This window comes from Schistocerca gregaria, chromosome 3 (genome assembly GCF_023897955.1).
Source record: "Schistocerca gregaria isolate iqSchGreg1 chromosome 3, iqSchGreg1.2, whole genome shotgun sequence".
NCBI classification, from domain to species: domain Eukaryota; kingdom Metazoa; phylum Arthropoda; class Insecta; order Orthoptera; family Acrididae; genus Schistocerca; species Schistocerca gregaria.
The window spans coordinates 778,702,120-778,729,853 of record NC_064922.1 but is presented as its reverse complement, the minus strand read 5'-3'; the positions used below and the strand labels follow the sequence as shown (position 1 = coordinate 778,729,853).

Below are 27,734 nucleotides of genomic sequence, written 5' to 3'. Positions count from 1 at the left end.
TGTCTGTGTGTCAATAGACCATTCTTTTCTGGTAATTCATAATTTTCAAACACAATGTATGTTAGAAAAACCTGCTCCATATTGACATTAATGATATGGGCTTGTAATTTAGTGGATTCCTTCTATTGCCTTTCTTGAATATTGGTTTGACGTGTGCAACTTTCAAGTCTTTGGATATAGATCTTTTGCTCAGCAAGCGGTTGTATATGATTGTTAGGTACAGAACTGTTGCATCAGCATACTCTGAAAGGAACCTAACTGGTATAAACTTTTGACTAGAAGACTTGCTTTTTATTAACTGATTTAAGTTGCTTCACTTACTCCAAGGATATCTACTTCTAAGTTACTCATGATGGCAGCTGTTCTTGATTCAAATTCTGGAATATTTGTTTTGTCTTCTTCAGTGAAGGATTTCAGAAGGCTGTGTTTAGTAGATCTGCTTTAGCAGCACTGTCATCGATAGTACTTCCATTGGTACTGCGCAGAGAAGGCACTGATCGTGTATTGCCACTAACATACTTTACATACGACCAGAATCTCTTTGGATGTTCTGCCAGGTTCCCAGATAAGGTTTTGTTGTAAAATATTGCCAATCTTGGGGATTTTGTGTTTATTTAAATTCTACTGGATTCTGATGCAGGCTGATAGGCATTACATTATCCTCTTACAAATAACCGATGTTTAAATGCATTTCTGAATGAGCAAATCAATGTGTAATCTTTCAATATCTACAAACTTTTGATGGCATTATGCCTGGTGGCACTGAAATGCTAATTGTTTACATATACAGTCAAGCATTTTGTTCATGCCACCTTCTTGGTGATGAAGTTTTAACAAGCACTGTACATTTAAGAAAGATCTATTTTTCATCTATATTCTTTCTTATGTAAAGTTTATGCTGTTGTCACTGCTGTAAATCCACTTTTCTTTCTGAAACCTAAATGACAGCTGACAACAATCTGCCAATGGTGATTATGCTGGGAGCAAACTAACAACTCTGTTAATACTCTTTGTCATGCGGTAAACATGTAACACAATGATCTGCTTTTTGTTTCAGTAAAATATATGACTGTTCTGGCAAAGCCCCCCCCCCCACAGAGGGTGAATCACCTAAAACTTGAACCACAAATATTGGAAAAATGGGAAGTGCTATTGATGTGAGGTTTTCACAGAATGCATTGATTGTCAGCAGCTCGTATTGTCAGCCAATAAACAGATTGTAATAATACTTAGAAAGCGTATTTTTGTACAGACCCACACTTTTTTTTAAATGGAACAGTGCCTATTGACATTAACAGACTAAAAGTATGGTAAATTAAAATGTCAGTAGCATTTGTTGCAGGATTCTAGAGCAAGTCATTTACGACATACCGAATTTTGAAAAGTTTCCACATTGACACTTGTTTGTTCCATTCAACTTTCTAAACTTGCTACGTACAATGTTGTTATGTTTGATTACAGTGTGCTTGTGTGTTCCTCGAGTGCACTGTGACTTGCTAGTCAGTCAGTGTTTGGCAGTCCAGTAGGTTGTGAGTAGATGGTGGGATTTACCAATGCAGAAAAAACTCGCATACTGATAGTGTGTGATGAGCGTATGAAAAACGCAATTTGTTCTTGTGCAGTATATGCGGCAAGATATCCTAATAGACATCAACCATCTGGGAAATCATTTATCAATCTCATCAATCATTTGTGTGAAACTGGTAGTGAAGCACCTAGACAATGTAACAAAATGAAACAACTGATGATAGAGGAGGGGGAAATTAATGTTCTTACTGCTGTTGCAACTGATCCACACTTTAGCTCAGATGCAGCCACATGAAGAAGTGGCACGAGTCAGCAAGAGTCCTATGCATTCTCGATCAACATAGGTTCCATCCATATCCCATCTCTCTCCATCAAAAGCTGCTTGGAAATGATTATGCGGATTGTGCCAACTGCTGTAAATGAGTATTATAACAGGATACTCCACATGTATCTTGTTTACCAATCATTACCAGGTACCATAGGCAAGTATAAGACAAGGGTTCTTCCCAGATTCAGATTCTTTATTCACCATTGACCACCTGATGTGGAATAGGCAATTTACTTGGATATCATATAACATTTTCCTTGAATAGTGCCTTAAAGCTAAATGAGCATTGCAAATAGTGCCCATAGATGATAACATACACCAAAACATAAGATAAATACATTCAGTGACATTACATAATGAAATCCTTAAAATTAATGTCAATTGATTTTATATACATAAATTCTGTTATATTGTGAAAAGGATTGATTAGTAACCAGTTTAGTAGCTTGCTCCTGAAGCTACTTATGTGAGCCAACCGAGAAGAAAATGGAAGTTTATTAAATATTTTTAGACTATTGATTAGATGGGAATTCCCTGTTCTTGTCGGCCTGTGCCTAGGTGTGTCTAATTTTGTTTAGCCTCTGGTATTATGGTGGTGTATGCTTTCCCTCATTTCAAAATCTGCTATATTGTTTTTTGCATACAATGGTGAGGTGTATATATAAAGATTGATAACTGTTAATATTTTCAGCTGAATGAACAGTGGCCGGCAGTGCTCTGATCTACCAGAATTGCTCATTGCCCATATCACTTTTTTCAGAATTTTTGGAACTTCAGAGATGTGAAGAGAGTGTCCCCATATCAGCAATCCATACTCTATACATGACTGAAATATTCTTTTGTCACCAGGCTTCTCAGTTTCCACTTTAAATACGTAACTTGAGACAATTTTGTGTAGGTATGGTTGATGTGTGTTTCCCACGATAACTTATCGTCTACATGAATTCCTAGAATTTTAACTGCTTTCACCTCTACCTCTTTTGACAATCCTACTATAATTTGTTGGTTTTTATCAGGATTGCAAAGCAGTGTATCTGATGAGAACCAGTTTAGTGCTGCTTCCAGGACATCTTGCATCACATCTTGCAGAACTGATGTGTTCTCAAGCTGAGCAAGCAAAGTTGTGTCATCAGCATAACAAATAACAGCACTGGGGCTACAATGGGGTAAATCATTGACTACAATTATAAAAAAGAAGGGCCCAATGACAGAATCTTGTGGGACTCCTGTCTTAACTTCTAGCAATTGTGAGTCTTTGTTTCTGACAGAGGCAAACTGCTTCCTATTGTTTAGGTATGATTCAATTACTGCCAATGCAGAGTCTTGTACACCATAGAATTTGAGTTTAGCTAGTAAGATATCATGAGAAAAGCAGTCAAATGCCTTACTTAAATCACATAAAATAAGTGAAGTTTTATTTTTATTCTCAAAGGCTGTTATTACTTCATCCGCAATTGAAAGAACAGCAGTGGTGGTATTTGACTATCAGAGAGTAAGTTATGCAACTGAAAGTAGTAGTTTAATTGGTTACAAATAAGAAATTGAAATATTTTCGAGAAAATGGGAACTATTGAAACTGGTCAGTAATTTTTGAGATCATGTTTGTCCCCTTTTTTCTACACTGGGTTAACTTTCGATATTTTTAGAGTTGTAGGATAGACTCCAAACTCTAGACACCTATTAAACAGTAAGGCCAATGGTTCACTAAGTATATGCACTCTTTTTTTTTTTTTTTTTTAATTCATCATTCGAAAAATACAAGCTTGCCTTACATACACAGATTAAACTAATGAAGTCAATGTTTTTACATTGTTTAATAGATTAATACAAAGCTTGTCTTATACTTAAAAATTACATTTTGGCTATTGAGGTTTCATACAAATTTATTTTGAAGAATTCAGAAGGGCAAGGCGTAACAAATGCTTTCATCTGCACAGGCTTGAGATTTCCCGCCTTGCCGAAGCGCACAACAATATTTTGGAAGCATGGAGCATTCTCACAGCAGTATAGAAGTAAAATTCGCTAGGTGTTCGGGAAAAAAACAACTGAGTTCTCAGGTCCCACTGTCACCACAACCTCAGAAATCACAACATATTCAGAAGAAATCGCCAAACATTTGTGACAATGAAGATGTAAGTTTCATAGCTGTTCTATTAGTTGATGACGATGATGGTTAATGATAATGATATGAAGACAAAGGTAAACAGATTGGCAGTGAAGATAAAAAGTAATGTATATCATTTATTTTTGACATTTCTTTTTGTTTATTTTATTTACCCTTGTATTAACAAAATGAATAAATGAGATAAGTTTAGAACTAATGCATTGTTAACTGTTTCAGTAGAACCTTACATCCATAAAATTTTGTAATATTGAAGCCCGAAAATGTTAAAAAATGATTTTGTATCAAGGAACCTCTTAAAAATGGGGGTTGTCTAGGCTTGGGTAGCTCCATGGTAAACTGCCAAAACATGCACTATTGGTCTGTTGACAATCCCGATTGGTTTTGTCAGGTGGAATCCCAGCACCGATGGAGTTTAAACATGTGGTGTGAATAGTGACCCATCAGCTCATAGGTCTGTTTTTCACAGACTGAACACTGAACACATACAAGTACTGCAGCCTCCTAACAGACTATCTTCCACAGATGCTAGAAGACATTCCTCTGCAGACTAGGAGGAACCTGTGGTATCAACATGATGGCTATCCAGCCCATAATGCATAAAGTACTGCAGCATGTCTTCACAAATTGTTTTCAAATCGCTTGATTGAAGTGTCAGTGTGGGAATGTTTCAAAATATGATACCTTGTAAATGACTCACACTAGAATCCTGCAACAAACACTATTGACATTCTAATTTACCCTACTTATAGTTTGTTAATATCAATAGGCACTGTCCCCTTTAAAAAGTATATGTTTGCCAAAAAAAGGTACTTTCTAAGTATTATCACAGTTTGTTTATTGGCTAACAATATGAGCCTCTGACTAACAATCCATTCTGTGAAAACCATATATCAATAGTACTTTCCTTATTTGTGGTGCAAGTTTTAGGTGATATATATATATATATATATTAAAAACAAAGATTCCAAGACTTACCAAGTGGGAAAGCGCCGGTAGATAGGCACAATGAATAAAACACACACACAGAATTTCGAGCTTTCGCAACCGGCGACTGCTTCATCAGGAAAGAGGGAAGAAAAAGGAAAGATGAAAGGATGTGAGTTTTAAGGGAGAGGGTAAGGAGTCATTCCAATCCCGGGAGCGGAAAGACTTACCTTAGGGGGAAAAAAGGATAGGTACACACACACACACACACACACACACACACACACACACACACACACACACATCCATCCGCACATACACAGACAGCACCGGCAGACAGGCGCACCGGCAGACAGGCACAATGAACAAAACACACAAACACACACACACAGTGTGTGTTTGTGTGTGTGTTTTGTTCATTGTGCCTTTGTGTGTGTGTGTGTGTGTGTGTGTGTGTGTGTGTGTGTGTGTGTGTGTGTGTGTGTGTGTGTGTGCGCGCGCGCGCGCGCGCGCGCGCGCGCGGTAGTGTACACCTGTCCTTTTTTTTCCCCTAAGGGAAGTCTTTCTGCTCCCGGGATTGGAATGACTCCTTACCCTCTCCCTTAAAACCCACATCCTTTCGCCTTTCCCTCTCCTTCCTGAAGAAGCAACCATCAGTTGCGAAAGCTAGTAATTCTGTGTGTGTGTTTGTGTGTTTTCTTCATTGTGCCTGTCTGCCGGCGCTTTCCCGCTTGGTAAGTCTTGGAATCTTTGTTTTTAATATGAGATGCATAATTTCTATTAACTTCACTCTGTTGCTAAATGAATTAAATTTATTATATATTGCCTCTTTGCAAATGAACACAGCTCAGTCTTCTATTACAAGGTTCGCTATCACAGAGCAGAAGAATTTTAAAGCTGGCTTGAATAAAGTTAATCAGGTTCCAATCTCTTCTGACAGTAGTTGTCTTTCTCCTGCTACAGTCTTATAGTTAAATTTATGACTTATCTGAAAGCAAGTCAGAAGTCTTTCAGCACCTCAAAGCATCCTACGTTCCTCAATTCAGTCTCAAATTTTATTAAGTATCTTACACATTATTAACATTCTTCAGTTTCTGATTTACAGTTTTGGGATCGTAACATTGATTTCAGTTAGACTGCTAATGTACGTGACCTTATAAATGAGTCTCTATTTATGCATGAGAATCTAGTTATCGGATCTGTGATGCTAATAAACTCCTCTATGATGTACAAAATATATTGTCATTCATATGATAGTTGTTTACAGATATCTTACGAGTTGTGATGGTTGGACTCATTATCAAAGGATATTCCAAATAAGACATTTCACAGTAGAACATTGTTCTTGGAGTAAAACTTGAAGACATGATATATCGCCATTCCACAAGTGAGCCATCTTCATGCACAGATACACAGTACACAATGAGAATTGCTAGCTACCTTCCAATGTAAATATGGCTTTTAGTGCCAGTAGTATCTGAAGAGATGTACAGCTCACCTTTGACCCAGCTCTTTTCACTTAAGCAGAGAGGCTGCATCTCTGAGGGAATTTCAAGCTGTCAGGAAAGAAAAGAATTCAGAAGGAATTGGCTGTGACCTATAGTAAGGAACCAACCATGGCATCTGCCTATATTGGAAATGGGAAACCACAGAACACCATTTTCAAGGTTGCTGGCAGATGGATTCAAACTATCTCATCTCCTGAGTACAGGGATTGCTCGCTCAGCACCTCAATGCACAAAGCTAGCCTGGTCAGGGGAGAATTTGGAGAAACATTTGACAGTGCATAATTTAAGATTTAATTACACATGGAATTCTTGGCTTTAGTTATTATAAGATTACAAGAGCGTATATAGATTTTGGAGCCACAGTTGGCTCAGATGAATAGAAGTAGCCTGCTGAAAAAATCGTTTACACGTGAACGCTGTCATCACATACCCCTTTCACTCTCCACAAACCCCTCCTCACTGTCCCATATCAGAATTGGTCTTCATAACTGAGCACTGCGCGGGTGACCAGATTGAGCAATATTTTGCCATTTGGAATATTAATGATAGAATATTGAGCAATTTTTTTTAAAGAATACAAACCTTCACCATTTGGGCAACATAGGCAAGTCCAAGTATGTTTTTATGCACCAGTTTTAATTTAATTTTGTTTGTAATGCTGTTTACAGTTCCACTGCCTGAAATACTGAAATATTGCAGCTCTAAAGTTCTACCAGTCTCAAATAATGATTCAAGTGCTAATATTAACCTACTATGGATAAGTAATTAGGCTACTATAGTAGTGCATATGTATTTTTAACTTACCATAACACTAGTGGATGATCTAAAACAGATTTTCCTTTTTTGTCTTGCTGCTAACTTAACCATAATTAGAAACTGTCACAACAATGCACAGCACAAAAGCGATAAACACCAGTACTTACATTAGATTCAACTGGAATTAGCAACTGAAGTGATCAACGAAACAACAGCCGAGTTCAAGTAAATCCAAGCAACGGTTGGTCTTCGCTAAAGTATAAATTGGCGATAGATGATAGTGCTACTGGCATATTGATAGTTTGAATCTATCAATGGCCTTGTTGACTATTGATAGTGTGTGCCCCTTTTTTGTTGTACGACTGAAAATCAAAATAATTCCCAATTGCACTGCACAGCAACAGCACTACAGCAGTAGATGAAAGAGTTGAAATACAATGAGAAAACCTACTGAAGAACAATACAGTGAACAGACCAGTGTTTATAAATGCATAGAAAAATTTGTGCAGTGAATTGCATCAGAAAATAATAACAAAATAAATAGTACAATAGTGTAATGTTACACAACAGCTCCACCACTGTACCAAGGATGAAAAAGGACATTTTAAGATGCCAGAATTGTAAGTGAAGAACTTTCACATGAAAAAGTGTATTTTTGAAACATAATAACTGATGCAAAACTCTATATCCCAGAAAGGCTGTGGTATTAGTCATAATAACCACACCAGCAGCAGACATCATCAGACTTCAATTTCTGGCCAATCACTGCCTCTCCCCTCCTTTCCTGTCTTGCCTGCAAGTATCCTAACAGGCACGCCAGCAGCGAATAACAAACAGAGAGTTGTCTGTTACTTTAGATTACCACAGTTTATTTATAAGTAACAATTTTGTGTATGCACAAGTGCCTGAAGATGGGCAGAACGTGTTCCAAACTCACTGAAATATGTTCAATAAAACAAAAAACAAATAAAAGTGATTGCTAGTAGAAAATACAAACAAATAACAACTGACATTGTTCCTCTTGTTTTACAATCTCTATAGTAATGTAAATCATAATTAGCTGTTTGACATCCATCACTGGGCAATAAATATTACCTTGTGATCTTCATGTACATGCTTTTTTTTGTTTTCAATAATATTTTGATAAATGTTACATCTGCTATATTAAATCACCAGATAAACCAGCTTTACAGAAAGGAAATAATGAAGCCATAAAGCTAAGAAATTATACTACACACTACAGCTTTTTACCTTGATGATAGGATAATGAGGTCTGCTGGAAAAAACTGATTGTTGTGCACTTTGACAATATCTCCCACCACTACATTTCGCCACTGTATCCAAAGCCAGTGACCATCTCTTAACACTTCAACATCACGATGATTGATTTCATTGTCTGCATGATGCCTTTTCTGGAAGGTGAAAAAATGAATAATCAGTTAGGACAAATGTCTTTATGATAACACTATGTTTCTTAATTTAAGAAATGTTATGAAGATAGGTACAAAAGAGTGATAATTGATGTACTGTAGCCTAGCTACTGAGCTTTTGTGTGAAGCTGCCTACTGCAATTTCATTTTTTGGATAGAGGATTTTGTATTACACGTTAATTTCTCTTAACAATGAAGGAAGTAAATTTAACATCTCAAGGAAGAAATGTTGTTTTGATGTAACAGTCATACAACTAATTACAGACTAAATTTTCACAGAAGTAATATGTGGCCTTATAGACATGTATTTCAAAACTGATGTGATAAGTACTGCAATATTATGGAGAATATGAACTTTTTCTCTAGTTGAATGACAAATCTACTAACTGCTATACTCATATTAGTATGGCGAATAACAGAGACAGAACAAAAAGATTTTATCCATAAAAGAGGAACAGAGGAAATGAAAAACAAAAGACAGAAAGATAAAAGTTAACTTAAAAATAAATAAGAAAATAAAAGAAACATCACAGAAAAGTGCCAGATAACTGATAACATACAACTCTATAGAGGACTTCTGAATAAAGATTGACTGAAGAATAACTTCTGATAAGAAGACAGAAAATGCGTAACATAAGAAGGCAGATAAGGCATGACTGAATAGATGTTCATTAACATGTTACTCGAAAGCCCTAAATGGAATACAGACGATGGAAAAAATAAAAAGACAGTCACTTTTCCTACAGATGAATTACTGGTCAGTACACATGCATATAAAAGAAAGACTGAACTTGTAATTAACCATTCCTTCCTCTTACTCACTCCTGCCAATTCCACTACTCAATCTAATCAAGCAAGAAAATCAACATTGTTTGTGTACCTGTTTACCACCCAACATTTCAAGCATACAGTGGGTGCTTATCTTACTGTTTCCATTGTTTGAATATTAGTTCAGTATGACTAGTTGTGTGTTAATGAAAGTAACTGTGAAACCATGAATAATATACATAATTTTATTGGAACTGCTATTAAATATGTTTTGTTGACATTATCTGTAAATCATGTTACATCTTTAACATTATGGATATGAGAAAACTGACAAAACTTTCTAACACTGAAAATGAAAACAAGAAGCTCACTGATGAAATCTGAACTGATTCATAAACAGTAATTGGAATAAATTTCTTTCTTTGGGCACACTAGCATTTGAGAAGTGTGAGTGTTGTGTCTTTTATTTCTGTTCAGTGTAGATTCTGTTGATAGCCGATGAGTAAGTCAAATGAGTAGTGTTGTGCTGGAGTAGTTGATGAGTAAATGAGTGGGTAACTTGGGTGCTGGGATGTTGTCCATTCAATGCAGATAGCATTAATAGGGTCACCTAGTTTAACATTCCTGTCTGATATACAGGGTGCTGCAGGAGGAATTACCATTATTCAAGGATATGACATGAACAATCAATTGAAGCCAAAAACTTCATATGGAAGTAAGCTTAATAGTTTAAGAGATGGAACACATTTCATGCACATTTGTTTTTGGGCTTGTGGCATGCATGAATGTATGTCATCCTAATTGCTGGATTGGTTGTGATAGTACAATTAACTGGTCAGCGAGATAGCCAGACCTTATACCACTAGATATTTATTTATGGGATTGGATAAAGTCTGAGGTGCACAAACAAAAGGGGATATGACAGATGAACTGCTTGGTCAATCATGAATGCTGCTCCCCTCTTTAGAGAACATGCAGAGACACACGCAACACAATATGTTCTCCCAACAGTGCAGTTGACAGTGGGATATTTGAACATGTATTGTGAACTGTACAACAGCTGTAATGTGATGTGTATGATAATGCTTACTTTGTAAAATGTAATATTTATTGACTTTATACAAGTGTAAACCAGACAATGTCCTGAATAACACAGCTACAACAAATAATGACATCAATGAAATGTGATCTATCTCAAAAACAATTCAGAAAAAGGCATGCCCGTATGCAGTTTTTTTTTCTTTTTCTTCAAATGATTGTTCCTCTCCTATCCTTAGATACTGAGCATTACTCCTGGGATACTCCATATGAATCACCAACTATGATGTCAAATAATCTTCCTGCATGAGACAAATTGGACTACATTTCTCACAAATATGAGTTTGTTCCCATACTTATCAAGATTGAATTTCATCCCATTGTACACACGAGGATGTCATCAGCAGCCTCAACAGTATTTTCATGACTGCATGAGCATATCTGCCTTTTGATACAACCATATTACCAGAGTTCTGTGAATCATTACTTAAGGTTAATATTTTCCTTGCTTCAAGTGTCCAGTGGTAAGATTACTGCACACACAATAGTATCAACCTTGTGAATTGCTAGTAGCAGAGGTGGGATGCTGGTCTATGTGCTCCACGATGAGGGTGGTTCTGAGTGTTATGGTCACTACACTATTGTTGACATCCAGCCTTATACTGGTTGCAGATCACTTGCATTGTGCTCAGTATGGCAATGTATCCAGTCATGGTTACTGATAAAAATTCACATACTAGTTGACTGTCATCCTTGTCACTGACATATTGAGCACAGCAGTTGGCACTGAGATTGTGGTTTCATTAAACCAAGACACTTAAAGCAGTCATTTGACACAACAGAATTAGTAAGGCCCTGTAACATCAAAGCCACATACCCTACCAACTATTCCATTCTTTGAGACATCTGCATCTGCTTTTACATTAGTTGATCTGCCCTTTAATGTGTGACAACCATGACTGGAAGATACAAAATGAAAACATGGAGGATTGCTATGTCATAGGATGGATATATTGAAGGCATAGGAAACAGAACTAGGAAAGCAGGATAAAAAAAGATAATTTGAAAAAAAAAAAAAAGAGGATTATTTCTACTCTGATGGGAGGTAGCAATGTGGGCACAGCAAATCATGAATGTTAGTAACTGTAGTCCTTGCCAAGATTCTAATGACAATCAACAAAAATAAATTATCCTAACACATAAATACTATTAATTTAGTAATTCATAAGTTACATTTTCTTGATAATATAGCCAACTACTTTATGCAAATTCTTGTCCATTTCTTTTGTAAGTATGTTGCTGTAGCATACATAATGATATTGATCTGCATTATATTTATGTCCTATGAAGAAAGATTTATTAATGGCAAACTGTATAAGCTGTATTAGACAGGTGCTCAACAAATGATGTTATTTTTTAATAAGTAATTAAAAGTACTATCTAAAATGTAAATTATGTTCAACTTCTTCAGCAATAAAAAATAACCAAGAACATAGAGCTAACAATAAAGTGTTTTACTACACAAGGTCCAACTGGACCCAATTATCTGACTTTCCCTTAATCTTACTTGCAAACAAGCTCAACATGCGCTTGCATGGGAATCTACAGTTGAAAGTTGAATCCAAACCAAGATGGAACTTGATTTTATCACATTCTCAAAGCAATGACAGAGGTGTAATTTGTGCTACTTGCCAAAGTAAACCCCAATCCAACAATTGAAGACGGAACCCGAGACTTCTGGATTTGTGATAATACACCTGCACATTGACTCTAGTAAACAATTGCAGTTAAACACCAGTAAACTTCAAAAACAAAATTAAATCACATCTGGAACCAACTATAACTCTAAAATCTACTAGTCTGGAACATGAATACAGTATATAATGTAATGCAAGTATATAGACACCATAGAAGGTTGTTAATAAATCTTTTTAATAAAGGGGTATTTCATAGAGATCCAGCTGACATCTCAAGACTATATCTTCTACATGAACAGAGGTTGACAGTTGGGGAGAATTTGAACTTACACAGAAAAATTTTAAGTTTATCTCAGCAACAACTGTCAATTGTCGGTTCATGTGGTTGCCAGCAATGATCTCCCCTGTGCAGCTACGTTAATTACTCTTTCACCACACAATTACATGAGAACATGCTGGAAATTTTATTTTTCAACAAGGCAGAGTACTACTGCAATGGCACGTCCATGTAAGGGCATTCTAAACAATGAGATGCCTTGATAATGGGTTTGTCGTAACAGGTGTATGGATCTCAAAATCCCCCATTGGCCTCTAAGGTCAGCTGATTATATTATATGACATCTTTTTTGGGCATTTGTGAAAAGTCCGGTCTAGGTGCTCCTCCCCTTTTTCAATAAGATTAGGTGAACTGTGTTGCTGCATAGCAACTCCACACATGCTCATAAAAGTATGGAATGAGCCAGATCATAATTGGATGTTTCTTGTGCATCTAGTGGATGGCACATTGAACACCTGTGTAAGGTAAATAACAACTTTGCTTCTAAACACAACTGTCAAAAGTACCCAAATTGTATGTGCATGCATGTAAAATACATACCTTTGTAAAAATGGGCTATTCTTTTGAAAATAAAAACTTTGTAGTTAAAATTCACCCCTTCTTTCTACCTTCATTCATGTAGAAAACATAGTCTACTGAAATCAGATGAATCTTTTCTAAACACCCTGTGTATTACGATGGTATGCAAATTTCCAATGAAAGTTTCAATGCAGAAATCAATCTTAGTCTCTGAAAGATCTGCTTTCTCCCAAGCTCTTCAAGATACTAACCATGCAACCATGATGGGGAGCCTTTGAGAAGTAGAACAGAATAAACTGTAATATGCACCTTTAACACACTCCAAATGTCATATTTAGGTGGCCCAATCTGGAAAGTCTAATGAGCTATCATTAACAATATCAGAGGATCTTTAACATATGAGTGATACTTTCAATCAAAGAATTACAGTATCCTTCAAATCACATTTCTGCTATTAAATTTTGTTGTAGTTTATATTCCTGTTTTGCATCTCATCATATCTTTTTCAACATAGGTGCTATCTGCACTTCATTTGCCAATGGACAAAGCATTCCCTACTCACATGCCGATGATGTTATTTTTTTAATTATCTGAAACATCAGTTACAAGTTCCATAAACTCTTTGCTGTCGACTTAATAATATTTTGCCAAACTTGTCTATTTTTACAATAGTCTCTATAAATGGTAATTTTCTTAAAGAAAAGTATCTTTCCACATTATCTAAAAATGTTATTCTTGGCTGCCCAAAATGTCTATCTTCTGGGACTGGAAGTGTCATCTTGCAACTTCATTACATGACCAGTCCACTTAATTCTTCTAACTTTTATCTTTGCTGTAAAGACAGTTTCTTTAAATTTATCAGATCTATGTTCTTTTTTCAGATTCACAGTTACCTTCACCACTACAAAAATTATGCACTCATCTTCATCCACTCCACGATGCTAACTAATCCAGGTGGAGTTATAACTTTCGCGACGCCTTTTCAAATTTGCCTGCCCCCACCCTTCCCAGAGCAACTGTCACTTGTGGGTGCCAAATTCAAACATGGAAGTCGCTCTGCCCCACCCAGAATTAGTGACTTATAGATGCCTATTTTGTTACTTTTTCCCTTCCCTAGGGATTTTCTGTTCTTGAAGACATTTGACATGTGTAATACCTTTTGTTTGCTTTCTGAATTCTAATTTCTTCTTCACCATTATCCGTTGCATTGATATATAAACTGATTTACATGTTCACATGTTTCAGTTTGGCCTTTCAAGTTGTCATTCTTGAAAATATCTTGTCTTGTAAATATTTGACTGTCAATCAGGTTCTGTGAGGGCTTCAGTTAAATGCTGTTTGAGAGCTACAATTTCTCCTTCATTGACATTGGTTTGCAGTAGGGTTTTGGAGCATATACTGTATTAAAACATTATGAATCACCTCGAAGGGAACGATCTAATGATACGTAATTAGCATGTTTTCAGAAAACATCGTTCTTGTGCAACGCAGCTAGCTCTTTATTCGCACAAAGTAATGGCTGCTATTGACAGCGGATCTCATGTTGATTCCGTATTTCTAGATTTCCGGAAAGCTTTTGACACCGTTCCTCACAAGCGACTTCTAATCAAGCTGCAGGCCTATGGGGTATTGTCTTAGTTGTGCGACTGGATTTGTGATTTCCTGTCAGGAAGGTTGCAGTTCGTAGTAATAGACGGCAAATCATCAAGTAAAACTGAAGTGATATCAGGTGTTCCCCAAGGAAGCGTCCTGGGACCTCTGCTGTTCCTGATCTATATAAATGACATGGGTGACAATCTGAGCAGTTCTCTTAGGTTGCTTGCAGATGATGCTGTAATTTACCATCTAGTAAGGTCATCCGAAAACCAGTATCAGTTGCAAAGCAATTTAGGAAAGATTGCTGTATTGTTTGGCAGGTGGCAGTTGACGCTAAATAACAAAAAGTGCTAGGTGATCCATATGAGTTCCAAAAGAAATCCGTTGGAATTCGATTACTCGATAAATAGTACAATTCTCAAGGCTGTCAATTCAACTAAGTACCTGGGTGTTAAACTTACGAACAACTTCAGTTGGAAAGACCACATAGATAATATTGTGGGGAAGGTGAGCCAAAGGTTGCGTTTCATTGGCAGGACACTTAGAAGATGCAACAAGTCCACTAAAGAGACAGCTTACACTACACTCGTTCGTCCTCTGTTAGAATATTGCCGCGCAGTGTGAGATCCTTACCAGGTGGGATTGACGGAGGACATCGAAAGGGTGCAAAAAAGGGCAGTTCGTTTTGTATTATCATGTAATAGGGGAGAGAGGGTGGCAGATATGATACGTGAGTTGGGATGGAAGTCATTAAAGCAAAGACGTTTTTCGTCGCGGTGAGATCTATTTACGAAATTTCAGTCACCAACTTTCTCTTCCGAATGCGAAAATATTTTGTTAAGCCCAACCGACATAGGTAGGAATGATCATCAAAATAAAATAAGAGAAATCAGAGCTCGAACAGAAAGGTTTAGGTGTTCGTTTTTCCCGCGCGCTGTTCGGGAGTGGAATGGTAGAGAGATAGTATGATTGTGGTTTGATGAACCCAATGCGAAGGACTTAAATGCGATGTAGATGTAGATGTAGAGGTAGATTGTCTCATAAGAGAATTATGTCAGAGTGTGATGTTACGAAAGAAATTTCATCTCACATCACAGACAGACAAAATAACTGTACTAATGAGATAAATTGACTGTGAACGGCAGACTGAAATACATCATTTCACATAAAAAAGTGAAAGAATGTTGGGCTGCACATATGTCCTTGTTCAAGATAAAATTAAACATGGGAAGGAAACTAAGCAAATACAGTTAACTTTGATAACATTTAAGTAATGGTGCAAAAATGTATAAGTTACATTAGCCTGTGTCGAGATGGGTATAACAATTTACATTAGCTCTCAGTATTCCACAAATCATATAAAACATTCATAAGATTATATGCTTTAGAGAACAGGTATCATCTGTAGAATTCAGAATCCACTTTATTTAGATTATGAATGTAACAATGTAATATGCTAGGAATGACATAACTGAGGCACTGGAACCATAAGGGCCTAAAGCACACTGTCATCAGTTCTGAGATTGTAACATGATATTTGTTGATCTTATGGTGAACCAGCTGTAGGCCCACACTGTGTACATGAACATTCATGAAATGCTGTTTCACCAATTTCTCCAATATTCATTTCCATACAGACCCACAGAACAAAGCACAATTGACATTTTGTGTCTGCACTTTGGACCCTTATGGTTCTTCTACAAAATAAGTTTATATGTGTTGCTTGTCTCTTCTTGATATCATCTATAGAATACAATGAATGAATGAATTATTAATTAGCATATCAACAAAAATTACTATAACATGTAACCATTATGGTCAGCTCTCTTTTATGTAGGAATGTGTACTAAATCTGATGCCTTCTGTTAAATGAATCTCTTTCATGCGGCCACTACTAATGTTCAGGCCATTATTAGAAATCTGACCTGTCACATCTGTTTTCCTGTTTACATTTCCTCCTCCAACCCACTAGAACTACCAATCATGGGTTCCATATGATACATCTTCTGTCCTTAGATCCATTTTCCTTAGTTCCTCAGGAAACTTGTGATTCAGAAATGTAAAATTTAAGTAATAATAATCTTGATACAGTCCAAGACACTTTACTATTTACTTTTGGTGGCTAGTTTCAGTTAAACAATCTTCAGACCAAAACTGGTTATCAGATATAAAGGTTTCCTTTTCATGATGTTGAAAACTATTAAAATTTAAGTATTCACTTATGTGTTTTTCTATATTCTTACTTTAGATGCTTTGTTAAAAGAAGATAATCAATTATTAGTGATGCACAAAAACATTCAAAATATGGCAGCTCTCATACTTACAACATCTTCAATAATCTCCTTTATAGCTGATACACTAAGGATGAACACTAGAGGCACCAATGTGGTATACCGCCCAGTAGGAGACACATCAGGAATTTGCTGTTGAAAAATATCATGTTAGTTCACGTAAAATATTTATAAAACATGAGTTACAACTACTCTGCATTGAAAGATTTACTGAATGTTAATTCTACTTTTTGCCAGGAACTGCTAAAGCATCAAACACATTATTTTTAACACACAGGAGGAATTTAATCAGCTGAACAGTCTCTTCAGTTTCCATTCTCATTAAAATAAATATGTTTAACCATGTCTTTCAATGATATTATACAAATTATGTTAATTTGCTGACATTTTTCTACTCAGACTATTGCTCAACTCTGCTATGGTTCACATCACAGTATGCATACACACAAAGAATATATCAGGTTCATATAATCACTTTCTCTTTGATTATGATTTTGGTTTTCTTGTTTCTGTTATGGCATCATCCCAGTTTCTGATTATTCCCATCTTCATGATACCATTCTCCTACATGTAACACATATAGAATTTTCCTTCGTGTAAGTACTGTCAGTAGAAACATTATAAAGTGAAAAAGTTAGTCTACACTTTTGAAACTATTAGTTCCTTCCTCAGGTAGGAAAGAAGGATAGGTCAGGGACAATTAGAAAGGAAGGAAAGGTCACTCAAACACAATATTTTAAGATCTTTAAACTTGCAATGCAGCAACAAACATCCTGCTACATTCGCACGTAGCCGAATATTACTAGGAACATCAGAGCTCCGTAACAAATGGAAAAACAGGTGGAAGAGGAACACAAACCAATGGTAGGCAAGCAAAACGTGATAGACAGAGAGCACACAAACAACAGATGATGACAAGAACATACAACACAGATGACAATGAGGCAATAAGCTAAGCCTTCACCACAATGACAACGACAACGGCCGAAGCAGTGGAGACACAAATTCGAGACTTGACAAAAGAGTCTAACTGAGTGACAAGCAAGGTAGTTATCAAGCAGTCTTAGCATACCAATGATAGATGTCTCATCAGATTTGGGAAGGATGGGGATGGAAGTCGGCTGTGCCCTTTCAAAGGAACAATCCTGGCATTTGCCTGAAGTGATTTAGGGAAATCACAGAAAACCTAAATCAGGATGGCCGGACCTGGGATTGAACTGTCGTCCTTCCAAATGTGAGTCCAGTGTGTTAACTACTGCGCTACATCGCTTGGTGACAGATCCAATGATATCAAGCACTACATTGATGAGCTGTGTATTGGGTGGCCACCTATATACTTGCTATATGTAACTCTACTGGCCACCATATTTATGAGGAGTGAGGCAGTGGCACATCCACCATGCTATCGCAGAGCTGCACAGATGTGGTGCCCTCTAACAGACACCTATGTCCACCTCCTCTGGTGGGCATTCGACCGCCACGGCATCAGATGCCAGATATCCTACTCGTAATGATGGGTGCCTAGATAATATTATCGTTAATTTACTTAGAGACGAATACGTTGCTAGCCTGGTCTAAGTAGCTTTCACAGATCATGATCCATTACTTTCACATTTTATCATAACCAACCAATTTATTCCATTGAATTTAATGTGACATGGGCATGAGGGCAGAAATAGGTGCACATTATGTTATTTATTGACAAGTTGGAGAACACATATTGGGACTCTGTATATGAGTGTCAAACAGGAAAATCTGGAAAGATGAAAATTATTTTGATGATTTTTTAATAAATATAAAGACTTATGGTAATCTTGTTCCCCATTAGCTCTTCAGGTAAACATAAAAATACAAAACTTAACTTTGTATACAAAAGAATTAGCAGAAATTAGAGAAAGCACACTCATCCTGTATCGAATATATAAATGTGAGGATGACTGAGGGGTGAACAGGGGGATCTGATTTACAATGATTACCATAGAAATGAAATGTGTTACAAAGCTGAGCTCATAGAAGTTGAAAAAAGCACCATGTAAAGGTACATAGGAGATGCAACAAACACACTAATTTCAGAACAAACAGAACACCTTGAATGACTAGAGATAGGATGTTCAAATTCACAGGACATGTACATTAGTATGTTCTGCAGAAACGATTAGCATTTCAGTCATCTCGGTTCATCATGTGTTGTGTAGCCTATTAGGAATAGGGTATGCCATGAGCTCCAATAACTTGTGCTATGTGTGATGACATTGATGCATATAAGGCATGAATGGTGTCCTGTGGCACAGGCATCCATGCTGCAATCATTTGATTCAAAAGTTCATCTGTGGTGGTTGGCACTGAGTCACAGCACTGCACCCGTCATTTAACCATATTCCACACATATTTTATTGGCGGCAAGTTTGGTGAGCTAGTGGGCCAGTGCAAACGGCTGATAGCATCAGATGCCAAGAAGGCATGTGTTCATGCTGCAATATGTAGTTGTGCATCATCTTACTGAAAAACGGTGTCTGGTGTTGTGCAGAAAGGGTGTGGCTATGGGCCACAGGATGTCATACACGTAGGTCACACTGGTCACAGTGCCCTGGATGTGTACCAACAGTGAGTTTCGGTTGTACTCAATAGCATCCCACATCATAATGTTTCGAGCTGGCACTTTCTGTCTTGTGCAAATGCAGTCACTGTGATGTCTGCAGCGAACCAAAATGCGACCATCGTTTTCAAAAAAACAGAACCTGGATGCTATCTGCTATCTGATGACATTCCTATCCCCAGTGACATCATTCCATCTGAAGTTTTTTTAATGAATTGTCATATTCTGATTTGATCACACCTTTAAACAATTTCAGTTTGTTAGTTGACAATCCATTCTACAGTATGAGAGAATTCTTTGATACGTCCAGTGCTGAAATTGATACTGAAGATTGTGATTTAAAAGCTGAACAACTTGTTATTATCGTTAAATTTAATTTGTACATGAAATGTGAACATTAATCTTAATATTTTGATTGTAACTGTAACATGCTGTCACCGAGAGAGCCTATTCTACAGCTTGTGGTCAACGGCAAATAAAGAATAGGATGAAAGGGACCAAGAAAGACATTTTCAATCTGAGGGATCTATTCTTCCTTTCTAAACTTTCCCAGCCTCTCTTTCTTTCCTCCATGAGGAAGGATTTGGCAATTCCATACGCTAGAAACAGTTTGTTCACTTTCAAATGTGTCTATTGATAGTACTGGAATTTGACCCCTTGGAGGTAAATACTGGCCAGCCATTCTGCCTCTCTGTAATTTTATAGTTTTCTCCAGTGAATTTTCCTTTTGAGATATTTTCATTATGTTTATCATTTCTTTTTCATCTGCCTGCTATCTTCACAGTCTCCTTCACACATTGACCCTATTGTGTTCAATAATTATTTGATTTTGTATAACGTAATTTGGCTTTTGTTTCTTTTGCACACTGTTTTCCTGATGTCTTGCTCTGCCTAGTACTCTTCTTACTTAAAGTCCATGTCTGAAACTAAAACACAGTCATATGCTTTCCCTGTATTCTCTATCTCTTTATTGTAAAATGTTTTCAGTAAGCTACAAAAACCAGCATTTTGTCTTGTGCAAAAGCACCATTCTGTTGTAGTACTCACTGGAGTCTCTTATGAAAGACTCTGTACTCTTGGAGTTCTGCCTTCCATATTAAAGATTCCAGTTTTCTGTTGTCAAGCAGCTGTACTGATACATACAAAACCAAATGAGGAAAAATAACTGATGAACCTGACAACTTTTTTCTCCGATTCTATAAAATTATGTATGAATGTACGATCACCACACCAAACTTATAATTAATTCCTTTGTGCTTTTTGACATATGCACTATCTAATGGAAGGAGTAGAAGGAACTGCTTACCACACAAATAAGATATTGAGTGCATACAAACGTTGGCTTCTGCAGCCATTGTCACAGGCAATAAAATTTTTCTGGGTTTGTGACTGCACACACACACACACACACACACACACACACACACACACACACACAGAGAGAGAGAGAGAGAGAGAGAGAGAGAGGTTTTATAGGTGGGTAGAATTGCACACAGAAAGAGGGCAGGGGTACCACAGAGGAGGATGGACAGGGGTACCACAGAGGAGGATGGAGACTGCTGCAGAGAGGGCATAGAGGGTGTGCAGATGTTGGTAATTCACTGAGATTGGACATAGCCAATCATATGATAGCATATGGCAGCCAATGAGTATTGCTAAATTTAATGATTTCTTTTGGCAGAAGCTATGGATTGATTACAACAGTTATCGATATGGAGAGAGCCAGAACAGATTTTACTGATCTGGTTATTATGAATTCTAAGCTTGTGTACTGATTTTCAAAATTCTTTGACGACTGGAAAAACCAATGTGAGGTGACAGACTGACCTAAGGAAGCCAGAGCCTAGGTTTGGTTGTAATGTGATAATTCAGTTGTGAATGGTGAAGCCAATAAAAGTGAAAGCAAAAAACATGGTTGTGGTGACAGACTGATCTGATTGGAGTGTAATAATTTGCGTGTTAGTTGGCAAAGCCAATGGATCTTACAATGAAAATGAGATTGCTGTTATAGACTGACGTCCAGTGTAGCCTGACATACACATTCGTCACTATAATAACCTACTTGTACATCTTATTTCTCATTTTGTCAAAAATTCCAATGATGTGGTTACATTCTAACCTTATACAACAGAATACCAGCTAACAAGATTTATGAACCATAGGAAATTACCGATGAGAATGTCATTGGCTACCTACATCTCACTCATGAACTATCATTCAACTTCCCCAGAATCATCATGCGAACTGCTACAAACAGCAACCCACAATGGAAAAGCCACCAATACGTTAGTGCACTTTTACCAAGATTAATGGAGTGAAGACATGGGGACAGGGAATAAAGGAGGTTGAGGCCAGGATTGTGGGATTGAAAGATATGTTTATGGGAAATAGTAATCCAGGAAATTCAGAAAAGAGCTAGTATTGGGAGTGTTCACCTACTGGATTAATAAACACATCAGCTACACTAATTTGCTAACTTTTTTTCCTACAGCAACTGCTCTTGTGCATATTTGCACAAACTGCATCAGCAACATACATGCTGATCAGTCCGATGAGTAGGTCTTCTTTATCCACCCCACAGCACTAACTCTTCTAGACTGCAAATATGAATAGCACAGGCTGTGTCTCATTAACATTAGAGCTTCAGTATCTACTAATACTACATCCTCAATCAGTTTACATTCTTTCTCAGACTTCCTTTTTCTAATTTTCTCCATTTACTTCCACCTTCTGTCCCATTTTGCTTTCACTTTCACTTTCTACTTTCATTGTCTTACTTTTCTATGCAGCACTTTTCCTTCCTCTCTCTTGATCACTTGTTCCTTCTTTTCTACCCCTAACATTGCCCTGCCTCCAATCTCGCCCCATAGTGGAAGTAAGCAATATTAATTTTTCTGACTCTTATCTTGCATAATGATCATGTCCTCCTTCTTCCTAATACACAATGTCACTTCATTTCGTCATCATAAAATTCTGGTGTGCCTATGAAAGCATAGCATATGCACTCCCAATACTGACACTACTTCGCCATTGTGAAGAACCACTGTCTCTGATGTTGCACATCAGCCTACACACCACAAATAATTTCATCATAGAAGCAGCTTTAATATTTACGTTTTCCGTTTTTATTTTGTTTGTTACCCACCTCCCCCCCCCCCCCCCTCCCAGAAAATGGGATAAATACACAAACCAAACACAATTTAATATAAATGGCAGAAAATGATTAAGTCATAAACGAAGTATTTTGATCAACTGACATAGGTCTGCTGGTATAATCAGCTGCTTACACTAAAAACACAAGAGTGAGTGGAAAAATAACAACTTGCATACATTTTTTAACAAACCTGCAACAGTGCGATGAACAGAAAAAAGATGTTGGAGTAACGACGAAACTGCTCAAAAAGGAAGCTTGGTACAAAAGAGAGCATGTTGTATTTGGCAGTGGAGATGTGATTACTGCAGTATTTGCTTGGTTGTGGACGGTTCACAAATATAATTCGGTGCTCCACTAAACCTCCTTCCACTTCCTCCGTGATGCCCGAAGTCGTCTCCACATCTTCATCTAGAAAAAGAGAAAAAACCAAATACGACTGTCAATGACATTACCAGAATCCATTTTCTGTAACAGGTATTCTTTGTTGTTTACTGATTTATTTGTTCTGTAATAATTACAAATGATTAGTAAAGAACAATAAAAACTAAAGGCATGCATGACTTGAACACAAAAACATGTACACTGCTGTGTGCCTATTATGCTTACATGAACAATTTGCTTAGATATGGTGTGATCTTCTGGGGAAATACAGGTACAGCAAAACAAGCTTTCAAACTTCAAAAAAGGGCTATTAGAATAATGACAGGGGTTCTCTGCAGAGTGTCATGCAGGGAAATATATAAGAATTTAAAATAATGACTCTTCCTAGCTTATACATCTATGAATGTGTATGCCTTCTGAAAACTCACCAGGAATCTTCAACATTAAATAATCAGGTTCATATCCATGAAACAAGGTTCAAATGGTTATGAGCACTATGGGACTTAACATCTGAGGTCATGAGTCCCCTAGAACTTAGAACTACTTAAACCAAACTAACCTAAGGACATCACACTCATCTATGCTCGAGGCAGGATTCGAACCTGCGACCATAGTGGAGCGCATAGAACCGCTCGGCCACACTGGCCAGCTCATGAAACACATAGAGATACCTACAAAGGAGCACTATACCAAAAAAGTGGAAACTACCAGCCCAAAATTCTTTTTAGTGCATTGCCGTCTACAATAAAGAAAATTAAAGAATTTCATAAATTCAAGGTAGATCTTAAACAATTTTTACTAACACATAGTTTTTATAGCATTGAAGAATATCTGAATATGGAAAAGTAATACTGTTTATATATACTGATATAAAATATTTGTATTAATTATCCAAGTTTTTGAAACAAATTAAAGATAAGGAACTATATTGTAATTGACTACTACCATATAAGTTATATTGTTAACGGATGAGTAAAGAGATTGATTGGAATATTTGATGTTGATTTCCCAAGATTTTGTCTTGTGCAGTCATCCTACACTGAGTAACAGTTTCATCTTACATAGATGATGGAGAGAGAGAGAGAGAGAGAGAGAGAGAGAGAGAGAGAGAGAGAGAGAGAGAGAGAGAGAGAGATGAATCAAAATACTCTTAAGAGATTTGTCTACAACTTCTGACTGTTTCTTTTGCTTAAATTTACTTTGCAGTTTTAGTTTTTATAACAAAAATGTGTGCGTTTGGTACCCACACTATGGATGAATTGGATACCAACATCTTCACAGCACATTCACACTGATTACATATGTGAACGTGTAAACAAATTGACAGTCTACAGTAGACTTCAGTCTACATTCCACTCTAGACCTCGAGCTACACTTCAGAACAGTCTGCCACCAACACAAAGACTTCATGGGATGAGGGGTATTCTCTTACTCTACCTGTAGCCTTCATGTGGTGGTTATTTGATGCTTCAGTATTTCTCTCACTAGTGTCATTTATTAAGTCTTCATAATAACTCAAATACACCAATATTTAATGACATTTTCAATATTCGTCTTTTGTATTGCAAATATAGCTCAGTATATCTTAGTATTCAAAGAACTGTGACTGACGCTCAAACAACAGGGGCTTACATGCATTGAGAGTAAAAAACATCACATTGAGAATGTCTAGCTACTAGCCAAAATCCGGATTTGCACAATAAAATCTAAAAAGGACGACTGATTGCTGCACTCTATAGTTTATAAATATCTCAGATGCCCCCATTTTTTTTCTTTTTTATTTGTGGCAAATTGCATTATTCACTAATATAAACACCCCCATGAGTTTGCAACAAATATTTTGTAGGCTAACTAAATGGCACTGTAGCAGCATACATCTCAATTTAATAGGGACAAAGCACAAGTCACACCTACGGTTTCTTTCTAGTTATCCATTTTATCTGTTAGTACGGTAGATTTTGGGTGAGTACGTGGAGAGTAAAGTTAAGGAACTACCGGTATTTTATTTTCAATGTGACATCGTGCAGTAGAATGTTATTAATTAGGTGTGTTTATCATTATGAATCCACATTTAACGTATATTGCGTAAAAGACAATGGTCTCTTTCTTAATCCGTGACTATGTAATGACAGTGACATTCAAAAACTTCTACGACTTGCATTTCTTTAATGTTTCTAGTGAGTGAACTAACGTAAACTAACTGAATATCCGTAGTTCAATTGTCACTTCATCTGCGTAACTTCTTCCAGCCGGATGTAAACTCTGGGATCGGTCCATCAGGAAGCTGTAACAGCCAGTTTGTCCTCTGCATTTCCCTTAAAACAAGAAATACCCGATAACTTCGCTTTTCCTTTTGAGTTTAACATTCATAACACTTCCGATCTCAACATAAAACTAAACGTGGACAATCAGAGGTATTAATTGTACGTCCCAACTCTCATAGTTGTTACAAGCAGGCTATGAAGCATGTAAATTATCAGAATTAACTGTATTGGCTATTCGTAAATCAGAAACTACAACGGAAATGCTGACAGTAAATAAAGTCAAGTTTCCGGTATCATCTTTGCTTTTTAATATCGTCGAGCAAAGTGCAGTGGTATGTTGTCCTACTTGACAGTTCTGGAATTTCGCTGAAGCTGAACTTGTTACAATTCCACTGTACTTTGACAGCATCACTGCGCTATTGCAATACTGCGCATTATACATATGCTAAGACCACAGTGTATCTTGTTGCTATGTTGATAACAGAAAAAATGGCGGATTCATAATCACCATGGCTCCTTTATACTTAATGAACTTGCGCCACTTCCCGTTTCTTCCAACCACTTCCCTTTCTAAGTATTAGTCTACTCCGCAGTGAATTCGTTAGGCAGGAATCATCATCCAACGGTACCGTGCACTTCAGCAATATCCAACTACAAAACGTGAAAACCATCCGTAAAGTCCCTGCTTGAGGAACTGCGTATTCACCATAATTCGTCAATGATCCGACACTTTTTATATCTGCAGCTTTCAATTATGAATTAGGACTGGTTTCCATATTTATTAAGTAATATGTCAGATATGATTATGACATATCAAGACCCCCCCACCACCAAAACGAATAACGGATCGCAGTAACTCGTTGTCCGTTCGCGCGATGTGTCAGTGTGTTTGTGCAATTCGTAGCTATGGATTGCTGATCGCTGAAACATCGATGAACGACATGTGACGAATCGCCAGTGTGTGGCAATGTGGTTGTCTGAATGAGTCTGTTAATTAAAGATGGTTGTGTTTCGTCTAGCTATGTCCATGTTGGAGTGGGTCTGCATCGACAAGTATACTCAGCAAATCACTGTTAAGTACATGGCAAGTGCACTTCCACAGTACCAAGTATTAACTCAAAACTCACGTGGTGACTTTTCTGTAACGTGTACTACGAGGTGTGGTCTCTGAGAGTCCTATCTTTAAACCAAGATTAAAGCTATAAATGACTTGAAAATATAATTTGTGTTATATAACATTTATGGTTAAAACTATATAATTGATGCTTAAATACTCCTTGTTGATTTTATTGCACTAAATAAAGTCAACAGTATTTTATTTTTGTATCAAGCAAAAATCACATACTTTTGTGAAGCTTTTTCAATCGTACACATAACGAATTGTTAGATAACTAAATTTTACGTTCTGAAAAATTATAGTATCTCTGTAGAAAGTAAATTTTCGCATAAAACTAATTTCCAGGGATTAAATTTGCATATAAAAACTGAACTCGATAGCCAGAAAAAGAAAGGCTGCAAAATTAATATTCAGTACTGAAATCTACATATTTCCTTACCACCACCAATAATACTTTTAATTTTAACTAACATCAAGTATTTTGTTGGGGAAACAGAAAGGTCCTCATCACCATTGTCCTGAAGTTCTTCTTCTGAATGGTTCTCTTGTTCGCTAGCAGAAATGTGATCACTGGCTATTGAAAAATCGTTGTCTTCTTCGTCTACTTCTTGTTCTATATCATTGACATCATTCTCCATCCAGTGACTAAAACTTTCATCGAACTTAGAGGGTGTAAAATTGTTACATTCTTGTTAACTCATTTTGTACTGAACTGACGAAAGAAGATGCATAGTTCACGAGGCGCGGTCTCGTCACATGTCAACAACAATCAAAAAGACGATGACAGAACTGACAATAATAATTTGTAGGGTTGGTGATTACAAGAGGGTGTCATTCTCATTAGTCGTCTTACTCATTGCCGAGGGTCGTGACCTCATTTCCTCATTCACTCTTATGCAGTTGAAACTTCAGACAGACGCCTCCATTCACAGAGGTCTTCGGTCTTTCTTAATGTATGATGTGAAGAGGCAGGATGGTAATCTTCTTCGGTGTTGTGTGATGTCCTTAGGTTAGTTAGGTTTAAGCAGTTCTAAGTTCTAGGGGACTGATGACCATAGATGTTAAGTCCCATAGTGCTCAGAGCCATTTGAACCATAATCTTCTTCACTTGATCCAGCCATCTGTTTGCTGCCTTCCCTTGTGGTCTTCTGCCCTCAGTTTTTCCTTGCACGATTGTCTTCTGTAAATTATCTCCTTTCCTTCTCAAGATGTGCCCAAGGAACTGAAGGTATCTTTGGCTGGCGCGAGAAGATATCTTCTGGTGATTTTAAGCTCTATTATTGAAACATTTGGTCTTTTTTGTGTCCATGGTACACGTAGCATCCTCCAGCAACACCGTATCTCGAAGGCATGGCGGCTCTTATCACTACATTTCACG

At 37.0% G+C, this 27,734-nt stretch overlaps 1 protein-coding gene across 13 annotated transcripts in view; it reads right to left on the bottom strand.

Moving 5' to 3' along the window:
• The window catches only part of LOC126354167 (phospholipid-transporting ATPase IA), a 627,555-nt gene that overhangs the window by 209,419 nt on the left and 390,402 nt on the right, over window positions 1-27,734 (bottom strand). For 10 of the 13 annotated variants that reach the window (XR_007565271.1, XM_050003592.1, XM_050003597.1 and 7 more), the window contains exons 2-4: window positions 22,785-23,002; window positions 16,878-16,976; window positions 8,420-8,580 (exon numbers count right to left, since the gene is read on the bottom strand). Coding sequence is in view for 12 of the 13 variants with exons in the window: in XM_050003592.1 (XP_049859549.1) it covers window positions 8,420-8,580; window positions 16,878-16,976; window positions 22,785-23,002 (478 nt within the window). In the remaining variant the exon portion in view is untranslated. Of the gene's footprint in view, window positions 1-8,419; window positions 8,581-16,877; window positions 16,977-22,784; window positions 23,003-25,176; window positions 25,634-27,734 lie in introns of those variants that run through there. The other 3 variants (XM_050003596.1, XM_050003602.1, XM_050003591.1) reach the window with 3 other exon arrangements.